General features: G+C 40.9%; 1 protein-coding gene across 3 annotated transcripts in view; it reads right to left on the reverse strand.

The window, feature by feature from the left end:
• Positions 1-14,527, reverse strand: part of SPPL3 (signal peptide peptidase like 3) — a 100,064-nt gene that overhangs the window by 19,853 nt on the left and 65,684 nt on the right. For all 3 annotated transcript variants that reach the window (XM_027956626.2, XM_042234693.1, XM_060401278.1), the window contains one exon: positions 13,689-13,766. In XM_027956626.2, the coding sequence (XP_027812427.1) occupies positions 13,689-13,766 (78 nt within the window). The remainder of the gene's footprint in view (positions 1-13,688; positions 13,767-14,527) is intronic.

Genomic DNA, 14,527 nt, shown 5'->3' on the forward strand with positions numbered 1-14,527 from the left:
TTAAAAGACGCTTACTCCTTGGAAGAAAACTTATGACCAACCTAGACAGTATATTCAAAAGCAGAGACATTACTTTGCCAACTAAGGTCCATCTAGTCAAGGCTATGGTTTTTCCTGTGGTCATGTATGGATGTGAGAGTTGGACTGTGAAGAAAGCTGAGCGCCGAAGAATTGATGGTTTTGAACTGTGGCGTTCGAGAAGATTCTTGAGAGTCCCTTGGACTGCAAGGAGCTCCAACCAGTCCATTCTGAAGGAGATCAAGCCTGGGATTTCTTTGGAAGGAATGATGCTAAAGCTGAAATTCCAGTACTTTGGCCACCTCATGCGAAGAGTTGACTCATTGGAAAAGACTCTGATACTGGGAGGGATTGGGGGCAGGAAGAGAAGGGGACGACCAAGGATGAAATGGCTGGATGGCATCACGGACTCGATGGACGTGAGTCTGAGTGAACTCCGGGAGATGGTGATGAACAGTGAGGCCTGGCATGCTACGATTCATGGGGTCGCAAAGAGTCGGACACGACTGAGCGACTAAACTGAAACTGAACCACTACATACCAATTAGGAGGGCTGTGACCAAAGCGTCAGATAACCACCAAGGGTCAGCAAGGCTGTGAAGCATCACACACTGCAGGTGGGGCTCTCAACTGCTGCAGCCATTGCAGAAAATACTGTGGCGATTTTCAATTTCTTTAGCGAGTACAGGTCTACTCAGGCTACTTGTTTCTTGAGTGACCTTGGGCATAGATTGTGATTTATAGATACATCAAAAAATTTATCCATTTCATCTAAGTCGTCAAATTTATTGGCATAAAGTTGTTTATGGTCATCCCTTATTATCCTTTTAATATTTGTGCACTCTAGTAATATCACCTCTTATCCCTGATATTAAGTCTGTGTCTTCCTTTTTTCCCCAGGTTAGTCTGGCTAGAGGGGTACCAACTTCATTGATTTTTTTTTTTTAATCAGCTTTTAGTTTCAGCCATTTTTCTCCACAGAGAAAATCTATTTGATTTACTTTGGCTTTGATCTTTATTCCTTCCGTCTACTGAATACAGTTTAATTTGCTCCATTTTCCCGGTTTAGTCAGAAATGGTAAAAGGTTTAAGTCATTGATAACTTTTTCCTCTATTCTAATTCAGGTATTTGGAGCTACAATTCCCCTTGCTTTCGCAGCAGTCCATAAATTTGGTATGTTTTCACTTTAATTCAAAATATTTTCCAATTCCTTCTTGCCATCTTGTTTGATACATGGAAGAGTGTTACTTTATGTTTCCAAACATCTGGGGATTTTCCAGAGCTTTCTCTGCTCAATCCAGTTGTGATTTGTTAGGAATCAAATGTTTGGATCCCCGACAAGATTTATTTGTGGAAGTCCTAACCCTCAATGTGGTGGATGGTATCTGGTGATAGAGCCTTTGGGAGGTAATTTTCCTAAGGTCCTGAGCGTGGGGCCCTCCCAGTAGAAGTGGCATCCTTCTAACAGATCTCTCTCTTCCTCTCGTTTCCCTCTCTCCCTTCCAGAGCAAGCATACGCCCAAGAAAGACCATGCACATGAGCGCCTGGTAGGAAGGTGGCCACCTGCAAGCCAGGGAGACAACTCTCCAGAACCCAACCATGGTGGCACTCTGACCTTAGATTTCCATCCTCCAGAACTATGAGAACAATTTCCGTTGTTTAAGTTACCCAGTCTATGGTATTTTGTTATGGCAACCCCAGTGGACTAACAGAGATCAGCATTCATACTTTGTATGCCTTGAATCCTTTTACTGAGACCTTTTTTTAATGTCCCCAAATACATCCTATCCTGGTAAATATCCCACATATACTTGAGGAACATGTGTATTATTACACTGCTGAAGCGTTCAATAAATGCCAGCTTGGCCTGGCTGAGAACATTGCTTAAGCCACTATAACCTTAACGATATTCTGCCTACTTTGTTCTTTCGATTACTGAGAGAGAGGTACTGGAATCTTTAGCTACATCTGTGCATTTGTTTTATTTTTCCTTGAAGCTCTATCAGCTTTTGCTTCATGTATTTTGAAAATCTCCTGTTGGATGCGTAAACATTAGGGATTATCATGTCTTGTTGCTTAACTGACCCCTTTTATCATTATGAAACAAGGCTTTCTGTCTGTAGCAATATTACCTGCTCTGAAAGTTGCTCTGTCTGACATCAGTATAGCCACTCCAGTTTTCTTTTGACGAGTATAAGTTTTATCTTTTCCCAACCTTTACCCTAAATCCTTTTTCCGGCTTTATAGTGTACTCTCTGCAAGTATCATGTAATTGGATCTTACTTTTTTATGCACTCTACCAACTCTTGTTTTCTAATTGGGGTTTTTAGGCCAATTTCACTTAACGTGATTTTTGTTATGATTAGGTTGGAGACTGTTTTTTGTTGTTGCCCCCCTGTACCTGCCTTCTTTTGGATTAACACAGTTTTTTTAATGACTCTCTTTTATTTCCTTTGTTGTCTTATTAGCTATAACTCTTTGTTCTTTTATTTTAGTGGCTGTTGTAAAGTTTATAGTGTACATCTTTAATCAACACAGTCTACCTTCAAGTTATATGGCAGTAGTTCATTTATAGTATTAAAACCTGACAACAGTTAACGTTTATTTCCCTCTCAACCCTTGTACTATTATTACCATGCATTTTATTTTTACATGTCGTACCATGAACTCCATGTTATATTATTATTGTTTATATAATCCATTATCTTTTATAAGGAATTTTAAATAAGGGGAAAAAATCTTTTGTATTTATCACTGTAGTCAATTTTTCTCTTTTTTTTTGGCCTTGCCCTGTCAAACATTATCATGGGTCACTATTACACAAAACAGAAGTCTGGCTAAATGAGGCTGTGAGGATCCATATATTTGCTCAAACATGAAGATACATGTATTCCAGCTTTCTAAAACAAGGTCCACGGACCTAGGATTAACAGATCCCAGGCTACTGTGACTGGGGTCCAGTAATGGTTAACCACACTACACAGCTGTCATTTCACAAATTAATCTTCATTCAATAATACACCAAGGATATATTTCCACATCAATACATACAACTCCTTTTCATTAAAAAAAAAGGTGGGGGGACTTCCTGGTGGCACAATGGATAAGAATCCACCCGCCAATGCAGGAGACACGAGTTCAATCCCTGGACCGGGAAGGTCCCACACGCCAAGGAGCAACTAAGCCCGTGTGCCACAACTACTGAGCCGGTGCCCTAGAGCCCAGGAGCCGCCACTACTGAGCCCATGCACCCTAGGACCTGTGCTCCAAGGAAAAGCCACTGTAACGAGAAGCCAGCACACAGCAATAAATGGTAGCCCCCGCTTGCTGCAACAAGAGAAAGCCCTCGCAAAGCAATGAAGACCCAGCACCCAAAAATTAATTTTAAAAACTATTAAAAAAAGCCAAGAATACTTCTCCTTGAGTTAACTCGATCTGATACCATTTTTGGCTCAATTCCTGCCTTATTAGAGACAAGCAGTAAGAAAAGCAACCTTTTACAGGCAGATGATAGTTTTGATCTTGAACTGCTGCTGCTAAGTCACGTCAGTCGTGTCTGACTCTGTGTGACCCCACAGACTGCAGCCCACCAGGCTCCTATCCCCGGGATTCTTCAGGCAAGAATAGTGGAGTGGGTTGCCATTTCCTTCTCCAGTGCATGAAAGTGAAAAGTGAAAGTGAAGTCGCTCAGTCGTGTCTGACTCTTCGAGACCCCATGGACTGTAGCCTACCAGGCTCCTCCGTCCACGGGACTTCCCAGGCAAAAGTACCGGAGTGGGTTGCCACTGCCTTCTCCAAGTGATCTTGAACTGGGTGGGATATAACCAACAACTGAGTCTGCCAGATAAACAGTGACAGAAAGAATGACAATTGATCAACATTCTCCAAATTTAAGCTGATACACAAGTACAAATCCCACTGTGCATTTTTGGGTCACTTTGATGTATTGGGTTAGCCAAGAAGTTCATCTGGGTTTTCCCATAACATCTTATGGAAAGACTCTAACAAATTTTTTGCCAACCCAGTAGTTTGATTCAAATACTACATCAGGAAGTAGTTTAACATTCTCTGAGTGCTTTACTAAGGTTTTATTGGGGTGGAGGTGGATATCTAGTGATATTTGCTCTAAATGTTTTTTCAGGCTAAAACTGATTCAGCTGTAAAGAATAGAACTTAGGAAATAAACTTTTAGTATCTTTAGGTACCAGATTGAATTACAGGGGATTTCCTGGGAAAGTCCTGGGCCCACAAGAACTTCCACTGCTTGCTTGGGACAAGGGGAAATATGGGCTTATAGTTGGGCCATTTTAGGTTCCTAGCTTGTGATAGAAATGCAAATATGCCGTGAGAACTGTTAAGACAAAGAGGCCTATATTCAGCCAGCCATACAGTACATGTCTGGACCACTACCCACGTTTAACAAGAGATCAATATTCAGGAATAATCAGTTGAAGAACTAATAACCCATTGATTTCTCTAGATATTATAAAATGTAACATTAGATCACAGTAAGCTAGCAATCTAGACCACAATTTTCTGCTACCGGTTGTGTCTCCTCAATTTCGGCAAAACTGCTTTTGCTGAAATCTAATTTCATGAAATGCCACCAGGTTATATTGAAGAGTACTATAATTCAGTCAACAAACAATGTTGGTTATGAAGTGCTATGAAATACAACGCTGCATCCTCTTTCTGAGGATCTTTGGGATAAACCTATGTCTGATCTTAAAAGCAAGAATAACTGCAATTCGCCTGCACAATTTGGTTCTTTTATTCAGGACATTGTAAAGTTTTAAATTTCTTTCTTTCTTCTGAAAGTTAGCTGCTAGAAAGCTTACTGTGTGTCTGTGGACCACCAGGAGGGGTGCTGGCCACTATGGTATGCATTTTTAGACTTATTTTTGGCTCTACTTTGTCTCCACCCATACCTTTTCTTTGGCCCCATTTTAAGTTACCTTATCTCATCACAGCTTGTAAAACTTAATGGTCTGAAATACTTTTGAACAGGGCAGAGTGAAAATAAACAATTGACAATTGCAGGAAGCAAAAGGGAGCTGAGAACACATTTACTGAAAAGCTATACTTGTTCACCTGTTTGAATTCTGATAATGGAATACAATTATGAATACTGGAGAAGAAAGGCAAAATGGAATTTTTTATTTTAGTACTTTAAGAATACCATGTTTTTTGATCATTCTAATATTGGAAGGAAACACAATGAAAGGGAGCATTCACTTGGTCACGGTAAACACTATATGGTGGAACTTTGCTGTAAGCTAAATGTGTGTTCCTAGAAAAATTAGAGTGGTTTCTATAAAGGGAACCTTGAAAAAGGAACTGATGAGGCTGTTATATATAGCGAGGAACTTGTCCATATGTATTACAATGTACATAACCATTCCCCACACTATCCGATAAATTCAGATTTCTGTAAATGTTTTCTTAAGGTAGGACAGGATATGAGATGGCAAAAGAACAATTCAAAAGATAAACACATCACACATCAGTGCGTGATAAATACATCATGACATGTGTTCAGTCACTCAGCCGTGTCCAACTCTTTGCAGCCCCACGGACTGCAGCACGTCTGGCTTCCCTGTCCATCACCAACTCCTGGAGCTTACTCAAACTCACGCCCATTGAGTCGGTGATGCCATCCAACCATCTCATCCTCTGTTGTCTCCTTCTCCCGCCTTTAATCTTTCCCAGCATCAGGGTCTTTTCCAATGAGTCAGTTCTTCGCATCAGGTGGCCAATGTATTAGAGCTTCAGCTTCAGCATCAGTCCTTCCAATGAATATGCAGGACTCACTCATTTCCTTTAGGATTGACTGGTTTGGTCTCTCTGCAGTCCGCGGGACTCTCCAGAGTCCTCTCCAGCACCACAGTTCAGAAGCATCAGTTCTTCGGCACTCAGCTTTCTTTTTACAGTCCCAGTGTCACACCCATACACAACCACTGGAAAAACCACAGCTTTGACTAGACGGACCTTTGTTGGCAAAGTAATGTCTCTGCTTTTTAATATGCTGTCTATGATCATAACTTTTCTTCCAAGGAGCAAATGTTTTTTAATTTCATGGCTGCAGTCACCATCTGCAGTGATTTTGGAGCCCCCAAAAATAAAGTCTGACACTGTTTCCCCATCTATTTGCCATGAAGTGATGGGACTGGATGCCATGATCTTACTTTTCTGAACGTTGAGCTTTAAGCCAACTTTTTCACTCTCCTCTTTCACTCAAGGGGCCCTTTAGTTCTTCTTCGCTTTCTGCCATAAGGGTGGTATCACCTGCATATCTGAGGTTATTGATATTTCTCCCAGCAATCTTGATTCCTGCTTGTGCTTAATCCAGTCCAGCATTTTGCATGATGTGCTCTGCCTATGAGTTAAATAAGCAAGGTGACATATCCAACCTTGATGTACAACTTTCCCTATTTGGAACCAGTTTGTTGTTCCATGTCCAGTTCTAACTGTTGCTTCTCGACCTGCATACAGATTTCGCAGGAGGCAGGTCAGGTGCTCTGGTATTCCGATCTCTTTCAGAATTTCCAGTTTGTTGTGATCCACACAGTCAAAGGCTTTGACGTAGTCAATAAAGCAGATGTTTTTCTGGAACTCTCTTTTTCTGTGATCCAATGGATGCTGGCAATTTGATCTCTGGTTCCTCTACCTTTTCTAAATCCAGCTTCAACATCTGAAAGTTAACGGTTCATGTACTGTTGAAGCCTGGCTTGGAGAATTTTGAGCATTACTTTGCTAGTGTGTGAGATGAGTGCAGTTGTGCGGTAGTTTGAGCACTCTTTGGCATTGCCTTTCTTTGGGACTGGAATGAAAACTGACCTTTTCCAATCCTGTGGCTGCTGCTGAGTTTTCCAAATTTGCTGGCATATTGAGTGCAGCACTTTCACAGCATCATCTTTTAGGATTCGAAATAGCTCAGCTGGAATTCTATCACCTCCACTAGCTTTGTTCGAAGCGATGCTTCCGAAGGCCCACTTGACTTTGGGACTCCAGGATGTCTGCCTCTAGGTGAGTGATCACACCATTGAGATTATTTGGGTCATTAAGATCGTTTTTGTATAGCTCTTCTGTGTATTCTTACCACCTCTTCTTGATAGTAGAATGATATTTCTGTCCTTTATTGTGCCCATCTTTGCATGAAATGTTCCCTTGGTATCTCTAATTTTCTTGAAGAGAGATCACTAGTGTTTCCCATTCTATTGTTTTCCTCTTTTTCTTTGCACTGATCACTGAGGAAGGCTTTCTTATCTCTCCTTGCTATTCTCTGGAACTCTGCATTCAAATGGGTATATCGTTCCTTTTCTCCTTTGCCTTTTGCTTCTCTCGTCTTCTCAGCTATTTGTAAGGCCTCCTCAGACAACCATTTTGCCTTTTTGCATTTCTTTTTCTTGGGGATGGTCTTGACCCCTGCGTCCTGTACAATGTCATGAACCCCTGTCTATAGTTCTTCAGGCACTCTATCAGATCTAATCCCTTGAATCTGTTTGTCACTTTCACTATATAATCATAAGGGATTTGATTTAGGTCATACCTGAATGGTCTAGTGGTTTTCCCTACTTTCTTCAAGTTAAGTCTGAATTCTGCAATAAGGAGTTCATGATCTGAGCCACAGTCAGCTCCCGGTCTTGTTTTTGTTGACTGAATAGAGCTTCTCCATCTTTGGCTGCAAACAATCTGATTTTGGTGTTGACCATCTGGTGATGTCCATGTGTAGAGTCTTGTCTTGTGTTGTCAGAAGAGGATGTTTGCTATGACCAGTGCATTCTAAAACTCTGTTAGCCTTTGCCCTGCTTCATTTTGTACTCCCAAGGCCAAACTTGCTTGTTACTCCAAGTATCTTTTGACTTCTTCCTTTTGCATTCCAGCCCCCTATAATATATGAAAAGGATATCTTTTTTGGGTGTTAGTTCCAGAAGGTCTTGTAAATCTACATAGAACCATTCAACTTCAGCTTCTTCAGCATTACTGGTTGGGGCACAGACTTGGATTACTGTGATACTGAATGGTTTGCCCTGTAAACGAACAGAGATCATTCTGTGGTTTTTGAGATTGTATCCAAGCACTGCATTTCAGGCTCTTCTGTTGACTACGATGGCTACTCCATTTCTTCTAAGGGATTCTTGCCCACAGTAGTAGATATAATGGCCATCTGAGTTAAATTCACCCATTCCAGTCCATTTTAGTTCACTGATTCCTCAAATGTTGATGTTCACTCTTGACATCTCCTGTTTGACCACTTCCAATTTGCCTTGATTCATGGACCTAACATTCCAGGTTCCTATACAATATTGCTCTTCACAGCACTGGACTTTACTTCCATCACCAGTCACATCCACAGCTGGGTGTTGTTTTTGCTTTGGCTCCCTCTCTTCGTTCTTTCTGGAGTTATTTCTCCACTGATCTCCAGTAGCATATTGGGCACCTACTGACCTGGGGAGTTTATCTTTCAGTGTCCTATCTTTTGCCTTTTCATAATGTTCATGGGGTTTTCAAGGCAAGAATACTGAAGGGGTTTGCCATTCCCCTCTCCAGTGGACCATGTTTTGTCAGAACTCTCCACCATGACCTGTCCATCTTGGGTGGCCATAGCTCATGGTGAGTTGGTCTGTGAACCATAATAAGACTTATTTTGGTTAACCCGCTCTAACTTTACAGTTACATGCATTTGGTATGAAGGTCAAAAAAAATCATATAAAGTACATTCCTTATCATCTCTGCACTGTCTTCCTAGAGAAGGTTTGGGTATAAGCAAATAAACTACCCTCAAAATTAAAGAAAGCACGGGGCGGTGCTTGCCTTGAAAAAAGACAGTACTCTATAAAAGTTCCATTATTCCTTTATATAGTAACTTTACGTAAACATAAAGAGATACATCTGTATTATATTTATGTATTACCTTTTTATCAATTATAAAGTATATCTTCCTTTTGATTTCCTTTTAGATTTACTTCAAGCCTGCTGTTCTTTTTTTTGTCTGTGATTCCCGTGGGGACAGAACTCAAGTGTCTTCACAGTAATAAGCTGCCTAAAATATTCTAAACCATCTCACACTGTGATTTCTAGGTTCCTATGCCCATCTGAGTGGTCTCTTTCACCTTCCCTGCCCCTCCATTAATGTTTTCCTGTTGGTTTGTCAAAAGCTGTGGGGAAATACTTATTACATGAGTAATTATGCTATTTTCTCCTCCTAAGCAGCTGGAAAGACTAAGGATATCAGGTGTCATCTTTAGTTAAAACAGGAAGTCTAGCAAGCAGAGCTCAGCCAAGGCATGGCAAACGTAAGGGCTCTTAGATTGAGGATTTGTTTTGGGTTTTAAAATCTAGTTTTATTTGCCACAGTTCTCCCCTCTGTACTTAGAAATGTGAAAGCCTGGGGGAAAATAACCAGTACAGCGCACAAACCTTTCATCCTGTGTTTTATGATTTTCTCCATGTCTTCAGAGCTTTAAATAAAATGTATTATTTAAATGAGCAAATAATGTATTTTTTATGGTCCTAAATCAGAGGAGGTAAGAACATTTGGCTGGGCATCGGGAGAGACAATAGGGATAGGGCTAATCAAATTCAAGAGGCATTTCTTGTGCAAGTGCTATATGGAAGGCAGCATGAAAGGGGAGGCCACGGGAGGAGGAATCTGCAGGAAGAAGTGGTGATAAAACCATCAAGGCTGAGCAAGGATGAAGAATGAGAGGAAATGTTTTTGACTTAGCAAAAAAAGGAGACTCTGAGAACTTCAGGAGAGCTTCCATAGATTTGTAAAAGGTTAAAAACATATCGATGAGTGGGTCCATAAAGTGCCACCTGCAATGACGCGCCAACAATGCGCAATAACGGCAAGAGTTTATCCAGTGTGCAGGTCACCTGAATGAGGCTAGAGTACAGGGCTCCCATCCTAAGCCTACCGAACAACCTTCCCCACGTGATTCTTATGGTCGGAGAACCCTACTGAAGAAAAAAAAAAAAATCACAAAAAAGGGTTTTTAAGAAACTTCTCATTTCTTCTGAGAAGAAGAATTTATTTGCTTCACAAATGAAATGTTATTGTTCTCAATAGCCAGCCAGCAGTAGAGTACTGCCTGAGTTTAAATCCCAGCTTCATCACTTACTACTTGGGTGAGCTACGTAACATTTCTGGGCCCTAGTTTCCCCATTTATAAAATGGGAATAACAGTATTTATTCTGCTGAATTGATATAAAGATTAAATGATACTTTAGGTAAAGCATTTACCACTGTACGTGGAACATAAATGCTCAGTAAAACATTAGCTATTTTCTTCATCAGGTTTCTTTAATAAAGTCAATGTCTAACCAAAGAAAATTCTAGTAGCCAGTAACAATCATACATCTCTAAACAACCCCCTCAGAGTAACAAAGAGAAGTCACTCACAACATCTGAGAAGCATCTAAACTGGTAGAAACAGCAGAAGCGAGACAGCAAGATAGACTAGTCAGCATCATTTGGCACCCTAGGGTACCCAGAAGAACTATACCAAAAGATCTTAATGACCCAGATCACACGACTGTGTGATCACTCACCTAGAGTCAGACATCCTGGAGTCCAAAGTCAAGTGGGCCTTAGGAAGCATCACTATGAACAGTTAGTGGAGGTGATGGAATTCCAGCTGAGCTGTATCAAATCCTAAAGGATGATACTGTGAAAGCGCTACACTCAAGATGCCAGCAAATTTGGAAAACTCAGCAGTGGCCACAGGACTGGAAAAGGTCAATTTTCATTCCAATCAAGAAAGGCAATGCCAAAGAATGTTCAAACTACTGCACAATGGCACTCATTTCACAGGCTAGCAAAGTAACAACTCAAAATTCTCCAAGCTAGGCTTCAACAGTACATGAACTGAGAACTTTCAGATGTTCAAGCTAGATTTAGAAAAGGTAGAGGAACCAGAGATCCATCGGATCATAGAAAAAGCAAGAGAATTCCATAAAAACATTTACTTCTGCTTCACTGAGTATTCTTAAGCCTTTGACTGTGTGGATCACATCAAACTGTGGAAAATTCTTGAAGAGATGGGAATACCAGACCACCTGACCTGCCTCCTCAGAAATCTATAATGCAGGTCAAGAAGCAACAGTTAGAACTGGACATGGAACAATGGACTGGCTCCAAATTAGGAAAGGAGTACATCAAGGCTATATACTGTCACCCTGCCTGTATAACTTATATACAGAGTATATCATGCGAAATGCTGGGCTGGATGATTCCACAAGCTGGAATCAAGACTGCCAGGAGAAATATGAGTATGATATGCAGATGACACCACCCTAGTGGCAGAAAGCGAAGAACTAAAGAGGCTCTTGATGAAAGTGAAAGAGGAGTGAAAAAGTTGGCTTAAAGCTCAGCATTCAAAAAACTAAGATCATGGCATCTGGTCCCATCACTTCATGGCAAAGAGATGGGGAAATAATGGAAACAGTGACAGACTTTATTTTCTTGGGCTCCAAAATCACTGCGGACGGTGACTGCAGCCATGAAATGAAAAGATGCTTGCTCCTTGGAAGAAAAGCTATGACCAACCTAGACAGCATATTAAAAAGCAGAGATATTACTTTGCCAACAAAGGTCCATCTAATCAAAGCTATGGTTTTTCCAGTAGTCATGTATGGACGTGAGAGTTGGGCCATAAAGAAGGCCGAGCACCGAAGAATTGACGCTTTCTAACTGTGGTGTTGGAGAAGAATCTGGAGAGTCCCTTGGACTGCAAGGGGATCAAACCAGTCAATTCTAAAGAAATCAGTCCTGAATATTCATTAGAAGGACTGATGCTGAAACTGAGGCTTCAGTACTTTGGCCACCTGATGCAAAGAACTGACTCACTGGAAAAGACCCTGACTCTGGGAAAGACTGAAGGCAGGAGGAGAAGGGGATGACAGAGGATGAGATGGTTGGATGGCATCACCGACTCGACAGACATGAGTTTGAGCAAGCTCCAGGAGATGGGGAAGGACAGAGAAGCTTGGCATGCTGAAGTCCATGAGGTTGCACAGAGTCGGACACGACTGACTGACTGAACAGTAACAGGGCACCAGCTGGCTGTGCTCTAATGAATCCCCTGTATTTTCATCAAGCAATCCATGTCCAAATAAATAATCGGTCAGTTCTTCATTCAGCTATGCCTTGTTTACATTAAAGCAAGAACCCAGGAAATCACTCTACCAGGTTTACTCACTGACCGCTGCCAGTTCTGTTTCTGCTGCTGTGAAAAGGTTTGTTTTCTGGCTGCACTGGGTCATCACTCCCATTACCACCTGAGCTCCGCCTCCTGCCAGGTCAGCGGCGGCACTGCATTCTCACAGGAGTGCAAACCTTACTGTGAACTGTGCATGTGAATGATCTAGGCTGCACGCTCCTTATGAGAATCATCCAGAAACCACCCTCAGCCCCGTCACTCTGCCAAAGTCTGTGGGAAAACTGTCCTCTATGAAACTGGCCCCTGGTGCCAAAAAGGTTGGGGACAGCTGATTTAAACTATAAAAATGTACACAGTATGTCAGTACATGCCAAATAAAATGTCATTTGAACTAATGAAAGGAGTTTCAGAATTGTGAGTCTAAAGTTTTGGGTTTTTTTTAATTATAAAAACTTCTGAAATGTTATTATATACTCAAAAAGAAAAAAAAATTGTCTAAAGCATAGAGATACAAAAAATACAGGATCATGCTGATGAGGTTCTAAGCTGCTCTGGCTTGACTGATGCTTCCTAAGGTGGCTACGAACCTAGGGTTCTCAGCAGAAGTCTCCATGAGTAAAACATTTATCAACTGATATTGGATTATCAACAGTATTTTACTTGTTCTACTCAATGCTGACATAAAACCTGGAAGTCTGTAATTTTACCAAGTACTCATTAAAATCCAAATATAGTGCTAGGTAATTCAAAACCCTTAAGTTTGATTATTTCCTTTAACACTGCTGCTCCCTTTCAAGTTCTCAATTTAAAATTTCCCAGGCAGCCTTTATTTTTAAATGTGTATACCACAAAACTATCGGTTATACAACCACTAAGATTTCTCTAAAGTAAGAATAGAGAAAAGAAGAAGGGAGTGAGTATCTAGCTTCCTTATCTTTATATTTCTATGGCTGTCTGCTAGGATGGGAACTTCAAGAAGATCCAGTCTCAGCATTTCTAAGGTCAGCAGAGAGAATACTTGGTAAATGCAACCGTGCACAATTCTCATAACAGTAGCCTGAACCTTATAAAATTACACGTGTATGTCAAGAAGGTGGACTATCTATTGGCAGTTTCATATGCGGTCAACATACGGCAATGCCTTTTTTTTTTTTTTTTAATTAAGAAGAACATTCTGTCCCTTTGAGACACTGCAGAACCACTGTCAAGGACTCTCTCCTTAACTCTCTTAATAAGTATACTTAATGTGAACCATTTTTCCCCCAGAACCAGAATTTAAGCGATTAGTTTTCACTTATTTGCATTAAAATGCCAAAGCCATAAGCAAAACCAAGAAGTGTTTTAACAGGCAACCAAAGAATAAATATCAGAATTATCCTGTTCAACTCAATTCTTGTCAAAGTCATGTTTCTCTTCAAAGAAGCAATAAATTCTGGTCCCAACACCCAGAACAATGAGTCTTCCACCTCCAACAGAAATCAACCCCATTGTGAGAGCATCTTACCTGAAACTACCATAGACTATAAGTAGAATGGAAATCAGAAAAGTAGACACTTGACTGGAATCCACCAGGGAATAGGCCCTAGAGAAAAGAGGGAAAAAAATTTAATCACATGGCAGCAAACTCATGGAATCTACAGTCTAATGGAGTTCTAGAAACTCCACTAAGTTTTATTTTTGTCTAAGAAGGAAAAAAGGTATAAATTAGCATGAACAAAATATTAATTGAAACACAGAACTGGTAGTTTAGCATAAAAAGTAAATGTACAGATTCACAGTTTTCATTAGCTGGCCTTCACCGGGTGTTCAATGGTATCAATGCAAAACTGCTGTCTCAGTAATAACACACACATGTGCTTCCACTCCCAAGTACCAAAATATCTACCAACTCTGTACTTGTGAATTATCAGTAGTATCTTAGTGATTTCACTCAGTAATAAAGTAAAGCTCATGTCTCTCCTGGATTCTAGCTTCGTTTTTAACTGTCTATTGGTTCTCTTCATGTGTATCCCACAGAAGGTTCTTAAAAGCAACAGGTTGAAAACTACAGTCATTGTTCTTCCCTTCATACCTGACCCTCTCAAGGCATAGCACGGTTCCTTCAGCTTTCCTGACACCCTCTTCCCTTCCTTTCCATATTATGGCGACAGTCCGAAAGCCCCACAGCTTCCACTTCCCCAAGTAACCTCCCCTTCACGGAACACAGCCTTGTGATGAAGGGGCCTGTGTAACTCAGTGAAGCTAAGAGTCATGCTGTGCAGGGCCACGCAAGATGGACGGGTCAGAGGAAAGAGTACTGACAAAATGTGGTCCCCTGGAGGAGGGAATGGCAACCCACTCCAC

Source organism: Ovis aries, chromosome 17, assembly GCF_016772045.2.
Source record: "Ovis aries strain OAR_USU_Benz2616 breed Rambouillet chromosome 17, ARS-UI_Ramb_v3.0, whole genome shotgun sequence".
Classification (NCBI taxonomy): Eukaryota; Metazoa; Chordata; class Mammalia; order Artiodactyla; family Bovidae; genus Ovis; species Ovis aries.